At 53.3% G+C, this 12,696-nt stretch overlaps 1 protein-coding gene across 3 annotated transcripts in view; it reads right to left on the bottom strand.

The window, feature by feature from the left end:
- Positions 1-12,696, bottom strand: part of PLEKHA6 (pleckstrin homology domain containing A6) — a 137,485-nt gene that overhangs the window by 36,960 nt on the left and 87,829 nt on the right. For all 3 annotated transcript variants that reach the window (XM_035722344.1, XM_027612001.2, XM_027612002.2), the window contains exons 4-7: positions 7,875-7,955; positions 7,091-7,205; positions 1,920-2,024; positions 1,166-1,238 (exon numbers count right to left, since the gene is read on the bottom strand). In XM_035722344.1, coding sequence (XP_035578237.1) covers positions 1,166-1,238; positions 1,920-2,024; positions 7,091-7,205; positions 7,875-7,955 — 374 coding nt within the window. The remainder of the gene's footprint in view (positions 1-1,165; positions 1,239-1,919; positions 2,025-7,090; positions 7,206-7,874; positions 7,956-12,696) is intronic.

Below are 12,696 nucleotides of genomic sequence, written 5' to 3'. Positions count from 1 at the left end.
CTCCCCTCCGGCCAGTCCCACAGTCTCTCCTCTGCAGAGATCCTGGCTTTCCTTCAGCTTCGTTCAGACTCTGGCTCCAGCCAGCCCTGGGTCCCAGAGGCCCAGCACCAGGGGCCACGCCCCGGGCAGATTCTTTTCCCCCAGTTTTGGGTTTTTTTCTGTGGCTGGACCCTGTCTCTGCAGCCCCTTCCTGATTTCTCTTTTTGGGGTTCAGGTGGCAGCGACTCAGGGCACAGGGACAGCAGTACTCTGGAGGGGTCACTGGGTACAACCCTTGTTTGTGGAAGTTAATGATTCACTGAACTGCTCCCAGGAGGCCCAGGGAAGTCAGGGCCCTGCCATTCCCAGGGCATGGAGGAGAGGAATCAGCCTCTCCTGCTGCAAAACCATTTTACCCTTCTCTTCCCGTGGCCCCACAGCAGCCTGACAGGGCCGGCCCTGTCCTCAAGCCTCACCAGCTCCCTCAGGACCTGCCTGACACGACACAGCTGCACATTTATTTTAAAAATAACTTCCCAGAGGCTGCCTCACCAAAGTTATTAGGTCTCTCTCTCTCTCTCTCTTTTTTTGTTGAGAGGCTTGGGAGTGAGTGTTGGGGTGGGCACAGAGGGTGGAAGCTGGGGATATCCACTTACTCAACACTGATTGAGCACCTACTGTGTGCCACGCACTGTTTTAGGCGCTGTGGCTACTGCTGTGAACGAAACCGAGATTTCCGCCTTCGTAGATTCGGCTCAGACACTCCAGGGGTAGGCAGATCAACACGTAAGTTCCGATTGGTAGGTCAGGCGCTAGTAGTGACTAGGGGCCTTCCTCCTCGTCCTCCTCTTCCTAGCCCATCCCCCACTCCAGGACCTCACTCTGCCCACTGCGTCCCCCAGCAGCACCTAGAACTCTGCCTGAAACCTGGAGGGCGCACAGTAAACACTGTTGAATGTGAAGTGAGTGGCCACGTGAGCAAGCGGGCTCTGTCTTTATCCCACTGTCACACCCCACGGGTGCCCGAGGCTATGGGGCGGATTTGCGACCCCACCCCCGCCCCTACCAATGTCCACCAACCAACGTCCACCCGAAGCAGAGCCCGGTGATCTGGCAGAATGAGAAAGAGCGGTGGGCCCTGCCTTCCTGCGGCCCCGGCCAGCCCCAGGAGAGGAGGCAAGCTCACCTTTGTAGTAGAAGAGGCAGCGATCCACCAGGACGAACCAGCGCTTGTTCCACTGCTTAACCCCGGAGCTGGCCTGCGGGACAAGTGGGGACAGAGGGGAGGGACTGTGAGCTGGGCATGGGAGGGGGGCTGCAGGGGAAGGAGCGTGGCACTAATTATAAGGCCATCCTGCCTCTGGTCGCAGCTCTGCCGCCAATAAGTGGCAGCCAACCCCCCTTGAGACCTCAGATGCAGGAAAGTGACGTTAGATTATTGTCTGGAACCTTCCAGTTCTGTCAGCCCAGGCCTCAGTGTCTCTCCCGGGGAAGAAAAAAGGGGTGAGAGGTGAGCCAGGATGAGTGGGCAGAGGGTGGGCAGGGAGGGTGGTGAGGTCAAACTGGGAAGACTTAGTGGACCCCGGGACTAAGGACACCCCCCTTCCTTCACAGCAAGTGGGACCTCCTGAGAACGAGCCAGTGGGTTGCTCTGATGGGGTTGGCGACCCAGCATCTTTCTGTCATTCCATCTGCCCATTAGGAGACCTGGCTGGGTTCCCAAATGTGACATTATTTTTCTGTGTGGCTTTGGGAAGATATTCAACTTCTCTGAGTCTTCATAAAATTAGGAGATTCATTCACAGAGATATAACATACCAAAAACAGGACACGGGAGGACACACCAAAACATGCAGGGACTATGACTGTAACTACAGAGGAAGCAGAGCAATGAGGAGAAAGTGGAGGTCCTGGTGGGCGGACAGCAGGGGAGGCCTCACCTGTTTGAAGAGCCAGCCCGCCTTGGTGACAGGTGCGTTGAGATTACGCTTCATGGAGTGTGAGCGCTTCCCAAAGGCGATGGCCTTGCGGGATGTTCTGGTTGCCTGGGGAGGCAGACAGAGAAACCCGCCTGACTTTCTTCCTCTCCTCCCCTCTGCTTTTTCTGCAGTGGGAGCGACCCTTGCTGGGAGCTGTAGCTCTCTCCGCGCCTGGGGTGTCCTCACCCTAAGAGGACCAGGTGTGACTCCTGGATCTGCTCCTAACTCAAGGGCACAGCTTTCCAATCCTTGGACTCTTTTTCTTATCTCTAAAATGGGGCTCAGAATAATAGTCCGACCTGTCTCACAGCGGTGTGGATTTTGTTGTTGTTGTTGTTGTTGTTGTTGTTTTTAAAGATTAATTTATTTATTTATTTATTTGACAGAGAGATAGAAGCACTAGTAGGCAGAGAGGCAGGCAGAGGGAGACGCAGGCTCCCCACTGAGCAGGGAGCCCGATGCGAGGCTCGATCCCAGGACCCTGGAATCATGACCTGAGCCGAAGGCAGCCGCTTAACCGACTGAGCCACCCAGGCGCCCCTTGTTGTTGTTGTTTTAAGGAGAAAATAAGAATTCTCATTTCACTCCTGGGCTATCTTTCTTCGACTGTCCTGACTCCCCACCCCTTTCATAATGCTTTCTGGAACCCACTCAAATGCCCGTAAATTCCCTACATCATCATCCTCTTGGAGCCCTGCTCACTCGTGAACGTCCAACACAGCACAGAGCAGGGAGGACACACAAGTGTTCTCCTGGCTCCTTATTGCCACATGGGCACTGTCATCCTTCCACATTCTGGCAACAATCTCTCTGGAAGCACCCCTGCTCTTCTGCTGTTTAGCCCTTCTCATCACTGTCAGCTTCTAGATCATTCCTTCAGAGTCTTAGAATTCCAGTATCAATCATCCTCTTGATTCTAAGTCTGGCCATCCCTGTGGCATTGCCCTTGATGAGGACCGATCCAGTGCCCTAAACTTATAGTGCCGTGATCCCCTCAATCCCCAAATCATTCACTTCTACCCTGGCAACTCACTCCCACAGCTGCATCTGCGACCTGGCCGGCCCCAGGCCCCTCCACCACTCACATCTTCAATTCTGGTGTTCCCATTTCCTGACGCCGTCCCCTCCTTTGGGCTTTCTCACTCCATTACTCAACACCTCCAGCTTTTCTACTCCACTGGAATCCCCAGCTCCTTAGTCCTTCCCTTTTTTTCTGGACCCGTCAGCCACATCTTGGTTGTGGTTATTTCCCTAGGAAGCCCAGGCTCCTCGTTGGGGCTGCACTCTCAAACAGCCCATCCGTTGTCAGAGCTGGAGCCTCTCTAAAACTCAGAATCCCGGAGCAATCAAATTATCCCCTCCCTGCACTCATGGCCAGATTATGGTTTATGATTATAGATCTGCCGGAGGAAGAACAGACTGCAGTATGGATGAGGCCAGTGCAGAGCCCCTGCACCCCCCCCAACTTCGGACCGGCCCAGCCCCCTCATTCCACTCCCTGCCCTCCCCCTCCCCCGAGCCCTGCAAGCTCCCCCACACCCTCCCCGCAGTGGACCCAGCTCTGCTCCACAGAGATGATCCAGGTTATCAGACAGGCACTTCCTCAATTTCACACCCTTTGACCTAGAAAATTACTGTCCTTACCACTGTCGCCTCTTTCTCTCCAATGTCATCCTCCTTTTCAAGGCTAACACGTTCCACCCACCCTTTCCAGAGACTTTGCTCCATGGATAATCTCTTCTCAAATCTGTCTTCAACCTTTCCTTCTCCACTAGCTGCTTCTCCTGAGCAAACATGCTCAGTTCTCGCCATCTTAAAGCATCAGTCTGTCTCTGTCCGTCTCTCCCCCTCACCAGCTCTCCCTCTCTCTCACGTGGCCACACCCACCGGAACAGCCCCCCCCCAACCCTACATCCCCTGCCAGTCCCCTGCCGGCCCTCAGGTAACACCTTCCCCCTTCTCCCTCCCTTCCTCCGCAGGAATAGGCTCCTGGGAAGAGTCCTGAGGTTGCTCCTCACGTTTACTCCTAACCCCCCTCCACCTCTTTCCTCAAGTGGCAATTGCAATGTCATTGAATTAAAGCTGCTCAGTCCTTGGCCATTTTAATACACTGGATAACACTGACATTTCTGTCCTTCCTGAAACTCTTCTTTAGGAAGCTCTTCTTTTGGAAACTCTTCTTTCCTCCATCTGTGGCTGCTCCTTCTCAATCTCCACCTTTACTCTCTTGGTGGACCTCAACCAGACTTCAAATTCTTGTTTGTCTTGTTCTACATTGTGTAGCTCATCTATACCCGTTGCCTCGGCTACCAGCAGTACTCTGAAAACTCTCTAATCCATATCTAAGAGCTGTCTCCTAGCCTCAGCCCATTTTGTAACTGGTTGTCCAACCAGGACTAAATAAGTGCAAAGCCAGACTCATCCTCTTTCTAACCAAGCCCGATGCTCTGTATTTCTCACCTGGCACGTGGTACTGCAATCCACTCGGTTGCCCAGACCTGAACTCTGAACTGCCTCACACGGTTCCCTCCTTCCTCCGCTCCTTATATGACATTTGCGCAGGGCAGATGGGTCTATGTTCCTAATGGTTCTCGGATCTGTTCTTTCCCCTCAGGCCCTCATATCCTCTTGCTGTGCACCCTCTACCACGAAGTAAGGTTACCTTTCTAAAACACAGTGCCATCACGATGCTCTCTTAACATTTCTTACTACCTCTCATCACTTAGAAGGGAATTCAGTTCCTTAGCACAGCACACAGGGACAGGTCTGTAGGGTTTGCCGGGCCCATGCCCCTCTACCGGACAGGTCCCTCGCCAGACCCCTGGTGGTCCTCTGCCATGCCCCTGCCTTTGCTCACCTTGCTCTCCCATAGGAGATGTGGGGAGCCCCATCTCCCTTGTCCCCTGACAAATCCCAACTCATCCTTTAAGCCCAGGGCAGGGCCCCCAACTCCACAAAATCTCCCGGACCCCCTGGTACAGTGTGAGCTGTCCCTCTTCTCTGTCCATTTGTGCGGTCTAAAGTTTGTCACACTGCAATGGGGCAGTTGGCCTTCCAGCTCCTTCTCCAGACTCTGAGCTCTTTGTAGGGAGGAAGTTGAGTCTTGTTGGTCTGTTCATCACCAGAGCCCAGCAAGGTATCTGTCTACAATAAGCACTTCGTACATACTTGCAGAAGGAAGGAAAGAAGAAATTGGGCTTTATCATAAAGCACACCCCAAACTGGGGAATACAATTATTTTCTAAACTTTACTAGTAAAAATCCACATACAAAGGCTGAGATGAGGCACCTGTGGAAGTCACCCAACCACCCGAAGAATAAGCAACTCCCCAAATCCTTCCCTTCCTCCTCGGTTGGTCATCTGCCACAGCTTCACCTCTGCTCTGCAGGCTAGAAGCTGCTCCCACAGCTTACCCCTCCATGCCTCGCCCCCTTAACTTTCTGCCACGGCTTCCTCCTGCCATTAGCCCCACCTTAGGCTAATCCAACCATCTACCTTCCCTGCTTTCCCAGCCAGCCTAGGAGCGGTGCTGGAGGAAAACCACACACATCTGTGGACTGGAGCCACTCAGAGTCAAGTCTATGACCTCAGATGACCCTTCGATGTTATCACGCAATATTTCACATGCCCCTTGTTGATCTCTGGTCCTGTTCTCCAAACCCTGGGCATATTCTCAAGCCCCAATGCCTCTCTAGCCATCCCACTCCTCTCTGCAGAAAACCCTACCTCCTACTTCCCTGTAGAAGGTGAGGCTATCAGATGGGAATGTCTTTAACTTCCTAGACCCGCACCTCCAAGCCTCACATACCTTTTTTTCTGCAGCTCAGGAGGAGTTCCCCTTCCCTATGCAGGCTAACAGCAGCTCTGCATCTGACTTCTCCTGTCTCCACGGAAATGAGACTCACAGCTGTCCCCTTCCTCCTGAACCTATCTACTGGGCCATTTCCCTCCTGCTTGCACATCTTGAAGCAAAATGAAATGGACCAAGAAGACCTCCCGCCATCTTGCATATTGTCTAGCTTCGGTCCCCTGTCCCACATTCCCCCTCACAGTCAAGTTTCTTTACAAATATATATTTTCCAATATTACAAATATTTCAGAAAAGTAGAGAATAAATCACCACCATGTGCTGGGTTTTTTCCTCTGATAAAACATGACAAATAGAACTGAAACTCCCCTTGAGCCACTCTTCAGTCTCATTTCTTCTTTCCTAGAGGCAATCGCTGACCCAGAACTAGTCTGCCTGTCCATGGCTACATGGTCGTACCGCAAATTTACCTGTACATATGTCGTATTGCTTTCATGTAGGCCGTTTGGCATACATGATATCACATCTTTCATATTCGGCAACTTGTTTCTTACTCAACATTACATATTCAAGATTTATCCTTGTTAATACATATAGCTCTAGTCCAGTTTAATTTTGGGAGAGCGCTCCATTGTATGACTATACCACCACTTACTGTCTAGTTTCTTAGAAGACTAGTCCCGACTCGTCATCGTCTCTCTGTCTCCCCGCCCATTTCCTCTTTAGCCCTCTCCGGCTTGCCTTCTGCCCTCAGCCCACCACTGGTCAGGGTCTCCAGTGCTGAACCCAGGGACACATTCAGCCCTTATCCTACTCGACCTCTATGCCACATTCTTCTCTGGATTACTTCTTCCTCCTGAGGTGCTCCTTCCTTTCTGAGCTCTTGATTGCCATATCCCTTACGAATTATTCCTCTTTTGCTGTCCCCCTAGATCAGTGGTTCTCCATGGGCGGGGAGGGGGCACTTTTGCCCCACAGGGGACATTGAACAATGTTTAGAGACACTGGTTGTCACAGGGCGGGTGCTACTGGCACCTAATGGGTAAAGGCAGAGGATGCTGCTCAACATCCTACAGTGAAAGGACAGTCAGTCCCACGTCACAAAGAACTATCTGGCCCCAAATGCTAATAGTGCCGAGGTTGAGAAGCCCTGGTCTAGAGATCAGTCTTCTACAAGGTTCTGGTCTGACCCCTCTTCCCTTCCCACTCTCCACTCCTCTTGCCTCACCTCGCCTGCTCTGTAGAGCCTGTGAAGACAGCTGGACAGGCTCATATGTTTCCTAGGATTCCCGCCTGACAGCTGGCCTTGGGGGCTAGACTTACCCGGACGCTGGGCCGCTCTGGGGGGACCTCGGACACCATGTTGTGGTTGGATATGTCACTGTTGGTGATAGCCGGGCGTTTTCCACCTGCTTTACTGGACATGTCCAAGGCCGATCTGATTTCAGGTTGACCAAAAGAGAAGAAAGAGACTAGTCAAAACCCAAGAAGAATGGAAAAGCCCCATCCGTATTCCCCACCCTGCCACCCACTGAGATCACTTCAGCTGCTCCCTCTGCTCTTCTGAGACCACATGCCAGTAATCTTGGACAGTCTCCTCTTTCTTTCCTGTAAATTTATGTAAAAAACCTAGACCTTAGGACTCTGGAACTCCTTTTCCTTCTAATTGAGAAGACACAATGGCTCAGTGGACTATGGGAGTCATTTAATTATCTTTTTCTTCCCCTTTCTTTCTTGCACTGAGCCAAGATCCACAGCGAGAGGAATTTGCATTTGGCTCTCAGGGTTCTATCAGCTTCCCTCAGCACTTCCCTCAAAGGCCCCTGGGGGATAGGCCCACCTCAGACCTGTGTCTCTCCTCCAGCTCAACCTGGGGGAGGCACCAGCCTGAGATCTTGGAGATGCTGGGAAAAGTGGGTCAGGGCGTCAAGTCAGACGGAGGGCCCTCAGAAGCTTCCATTCCTCACGACTGGGGTTAGAGACCCTACGTCCCTCTGCTCTCCACACATTCCCTTACCCTTCTCAGCTGCAAAGTGTGGGGGTGGGAGGGTGAGGGGGTTGGAAAGGCCAAGCAGCCAGCGGGGGCTGGGGGGGGAGGCAGACGTACGTTTTCAAGTTAAATTTGTTGTTTTCTTCTGGGACCTGGCCAGTCACTGGGTGTAGAAACGTGTTCTGTCGTTCATTGTGGCTGTGGGGGCAAAGAACAGACAGAAGCTGTGATAAAGATGGAGAAGGCAGAGACACAAGCCAAAGGGTGGGCGGGCTCTGGGCAGTGACGGGGAGGGGTGACCACATAGAAGATGGTCCCTCTGTCCTCTGTGGGGTCTGGGGAGGCAGCAGGGAGGGCTGGGCGGTAGAAAAAGCAGGTTCAGGCAGGTGGGGGGTGGGAGACAACTTTTACTAGTCAGTGCTAACTACTTATGGAGATCCCCGAGGCTGGAAATAAGCCCCACTTAAGCCCTTCAGTGGGGACCCTGGGTGTGTATGTGGGTGGGGGCCAAGACTTCGTGTGTGGCAGGTTCTCTCCTAGGAACAGCTCCGGCGAGTGTTCCACATAAAAACTGCTCACTCATTATCTGCTGAAAAAATTCTCTTGTGACCTTGGACTCCTTCCTCTCCTGTTTTATGTACCATCTCTTTCTTTAAGTGAAACCAGAGATCAAGAAACTCCATTCCTGGGCTTGGGCTGGGACCCACTTACACTCGGGAGTCCAGGTTTTCTGCGTCTAAGGGGCTGAGATGTGGCTGAGGCGTCAGGGGCTTCAGGCGTTGAGGTTAGTGCCGGCTCAACAGTCAGATCTAATTAAGGACTGCTGTGGCCTGGGAGTGGGGTGGGTTGTGGGGAGGACAGCCTGCCAGGAAGCAGGGTCTGTGCAGAGGCAGATGGGGAGCAGAGCCATGGACGCTCCTTTGGGAAGTCCTGCCATGGCCCTCTGGCTGGGCTGAACGTCAGGCTAGCTTCCCGGTGACTCTGTGGGGAGAGAGGGGAGGAAGGTAGCACATAGAACTTGGGGGGGGGGGGGCGCTGGTGCCATGGGTCTAAGCCACAAATGGCCGCCACTTGAGGTGGATTCTGCAAGCAGGGGACCACTTGGCAAAAATGTTATAGACTTCAAGCATTCAGCCAGTGGGGGGCTGGATGAGTTTTAAGGTCCTCTTCACCCATCCCTCTTGAGAGATACTGTGAGACAGGCTCAGTCCACCCCAAGAAGCAGGCACCTGGACAGAGTGTGCTGAGGCCATACCAAGCTTGGGGGTCCTAACACCAGGCCACTTGAGCATCCTTAAAATGAACAGCCAGGGTTGCTTGGCAAGGGGCAGATCAGCTGGTACCCGAGGAAAGAGAGCCTAGCTTGGTCCCTTCAGCTCCAAGAGCGAGTAACCTTTTGTTGCCCCCTTTCAAAAGTCCAGGAATCCCAAGCCCTGGGCTGTCTGTTGAAGCTAAGGATAATATCAAAGGGTGTTTTTTCAGCTTCCAAACCAGCCATGTTCAGATCAAATCCGAAGGCTTGTGGCAGATAGAAGCCTAGCGGGGCAGTGCCCACAGTCTATGGAAACCTGGGTTTGGCAGCTCCGGCTTGCCGGCCAGGACCCTAAACCTGGCCAGTGTCTGCCAGGCCTGGGTTGCAACTCCAACACGTTGCTCACCTGCTCCCCCACTTCTCAAACTTTATTCCCTCCTCCCTCCAACAGGGATGCTCTCCTCAACTTAATTGCAGGGGATCTTTGCAAGGAAGGGTAGCTGTTTCCAGTCACCCCCATCCCTGTCTCTCCCCCATCTGGGGCCAGGGGGTGAGCAGTCTATGAAAATAAGGTCCTCAAGGTGCCAACATCTCTGCTTTTTTCCAGTGGCACAGAGCGCCTGCTCCCCACATCCCACGCCCCCTCCCCCAGCCCCCCTTCTGCACTACATGTTCCCTGTGCTAACTGCTGGAACCTTCCCGGCAAGCACTGGTACAGACAGACAGACAGACACACACACAGAAACACACACACAGCCTGCTGTCAGCCGGCACCGGTCTCTCAAGGTACAGCGAGTTTTTCCCTGCCCCAGACTCTCCTACCCAGCAACACCTACAAATGACGTCCTCTCCCCATCCCAGCACTACCCACTTCAAAATAGCTTCCCCTTCACAAGCACTGCAATGCAGCAGCCGTTGACCTAACTCCTCTTCCTTCTCCAGGTCAGGGCTGGCATGGCGCCCCCTCTGAGCCCCCCGCCCGATGAGCTGCCAATCAGCCTGCTCACTGAACTCAGCTCGCAGTCCATAGGAGAGCTCCCTACCTGACCCGGCGATCAGCCCGAAACTTCAACATCCTTTTGGCAGCTCTGTTCCCTGTTCGGCAGCCTCAGAGGACCTGCCAGCCACCCTGCTCTTACCATCCCTCTGAGAAGTAAGTCCTCCAGTCCCCGGGGCTGGTGCCGAGCCCAGGGCACGCGGCAGGCACGGCTGGCTCCGGGGCTGGGGGAGGGGGAGGGGCTCTCCCCGGGTGGAGGTAGGGGGTGCCCAGGTGCCCCAGGGGGGCCCGTGGCTTCCTAGCATCCAGCCCCAAGGCTGCCGTCTGAGTGCCGGAGGCAGAATAAGGGAGCAGGGATGATATCGTCCCCGTTCAGATCCCCGGGGAGAAAATGCTGACACGGGGAGGCAGGCGTGAGCGGAGCAGGTGTACAACTTCCAGGTAGCCCGACCTCTCGGAGCTGAGGACACAGAGTAGCCTGGCGGGTGGAGCAGTCTGGGGCTGCATTCCCATCTGCACGGCAGACACTCAGCCAGCCCAACCTGCAGGACAGCAGTCTTGCCTGCCTCCCGACCCCCAGCCCGGCATGCAGGGCCCTGGGCTGCAATCCACGTGCTTCTCAGAGACCCTTCTGATCGTGTGGGCACAAGGGTTCCATGAGGCTCCAGACTCGTGCCGCTGCCTAGAAGCTGAGATTAACTTTCCCCACGCCTCCTAGCCTGCCCAGACTTCTGTGTAGCCGGGGCTCAGTGAACAGGGCTTCTGTGCGGCGTCCCCAGCACACTCCCTTAAGACACAGCCCCAGCTGGTGGGCCCTCTGCCCGGGGTCCAGCTGAGGGGCACGTGGAGCCCATGGGCGTGGGTGTCATGGAGCCAGAGCTGGTGGCAAGGTCCTGGATTCTTTGCTCAGGTGAACTTGAACGAAAGTGTCCTCTTGAAGCTCACGAGGAAGAGGGCGGCTCACAAGGCTCAGAGGGGGTCACCATGTGTTTACTTCTGAAACTCTTCCCAGATGCCATATGATAAATCCCAGCTGGCGACTGTCAGATCTGCTCAGGGGCAAGGAGGTTTGCATCGCAGCGAAGTTCCCCAAACTCTCCGGGGGCCGAAGATGGTCAGATCTCCCTTTTTCCTGATGCCCTCCATGTCTTAGGGTCCTGGGACTGCAAGTGCCTTCTGAAGGTCATGTCTGCCATCCCCCTGCCTCCAGGCCAGCTCACTGCAATCAATCTCATTAAGTGCCCTGGCTGCTAATAAAGGGTTCTAGCAAGGGAGGCTCCAGACGCACTGTTACCTTCTGCTGCCGAGATGTGCTTTTTTTGATGTCAAATTTCAGTCCCTCCGGCTTTCTGTATCATTCCATTTCTGTCTTTGGATGACAGAATCCTTTCTGATCAACGTGGTTCCTTATTGCAGCACTAAGCAGTCTGTTGTCTTCATAGTCCGTTGTTATATCACAACAGACAATGAAAGGAGAAGGGCTAATCTAATTTTTTGGCTTGAGGTCAGAACTCAGTCAGAGAACAGTGCAATCAGTGAATGGAAAAGCAAATGGACAACATTATTACCTAACCCGTGATGGGACAAGCTGGTTGGATGCAGCTGGGGTCAACAAAGCAATGAATCCTAAATCCAAACGGTTGATACATTCAACCATTTCGTGGTACTTCGGCAAATGGTGACAAGAGGCTTCGGTTGCCAGATCCAACCTCTCCCTGTCCCAGTCCAATTACTTGAGCCCTGCTATGGTTATGAAGATCTGGGCCCTCTCCTGATGCCAGCTTGAGGTCTCTGCCTGTGCACAGTGGGTGCCTAATAAATATTTGTTGAATCAAGGAGTGAATGAATGAGCAAACAAAAGAAACTCTCCATGCTCTGACTTAATTTTTAGCCACCTGCATTTGGAGTCCAACACTCTATTACCAAGAGCTTCCCTATCTTTGCTCTCTCTTAAAATTAATTACTTCCTCTCCATGAGAGAAGCTCTGTTTCTGCCCCCTCCCCCCCCCTCACTCAGCTCCCCTGCCTGGCTCCCCCTTGAATATATAGCTTGGCTTTGATCCATCTTCATTAAGAGGGGAAGAAAATTAAGCTCATCTGCACAGGAGGAGGGGGTGGGGGTGCATTGGGAAAATGAGTTTTCTTCCTCTAGAAGGCAAAAATATCCCCTTTCTCTTCAAGCTGAGCTCAGGGGCCTCCCACAGGCTTTGCTTAAGTTGTAAGTTAAATTACTTCTCCCGCGCCCAGTGAAGCCAGCACAAGGGGGTAGGGAATGAAGGCTCAGGGGTTTCCCCTGCTTGGTGAGCGCTCGGAAACCCTCAGGGTTCAGGCACACCGAATGTCTAGCTGGGTTCCTTTTCCTTCACCACTAAACTGCACAGCATGATAGATTTTCATTTTAGGTTAGACATCAGGAAGAACTTCCCAGGCCCACAACAGTTAAAAAGGAAAACAAGGCTAGATAACTAGTTTTTTTTTCCTCTCTTCTTTCCTTTTTTTTGAGGGGGGGGATTGTCAAAGGCTTCCATTTCTCAGGGACAAAGGGTTACAAATTCATCTCCAAAAGGACCTCCTGGATTCCACCCAAAGAGGGGTAGCATCTCAAGCAGTAAAGGAGATTTTGTGTTGGAGCAGGGACATCCCGAAAGTCCTGGGTCGCCTACTAGGTGGTCACCGTATCCGCTGGACCT

The sequence above is a fragment of the Zalophus californianus genome, chromosome 10 (genome assembly GCF_009762305.2).
Source record: "Zalophus californianus isolate mZalCal1 chromosome 10, mZalCal1.pri.v2, whole genome shotgun sequence".
Taxonomy (NCBI): Eukaryota; Metazoa; Chordata; class Mammalia; order Carnivora; family Otariidae; genus Zalophus; species Zalophus californianus.
The sequence above is the reverse complement of the archived record's forward strand: the minus strand, read 5'-3'. Positions and strand labels throughout refer to the sequence as shown.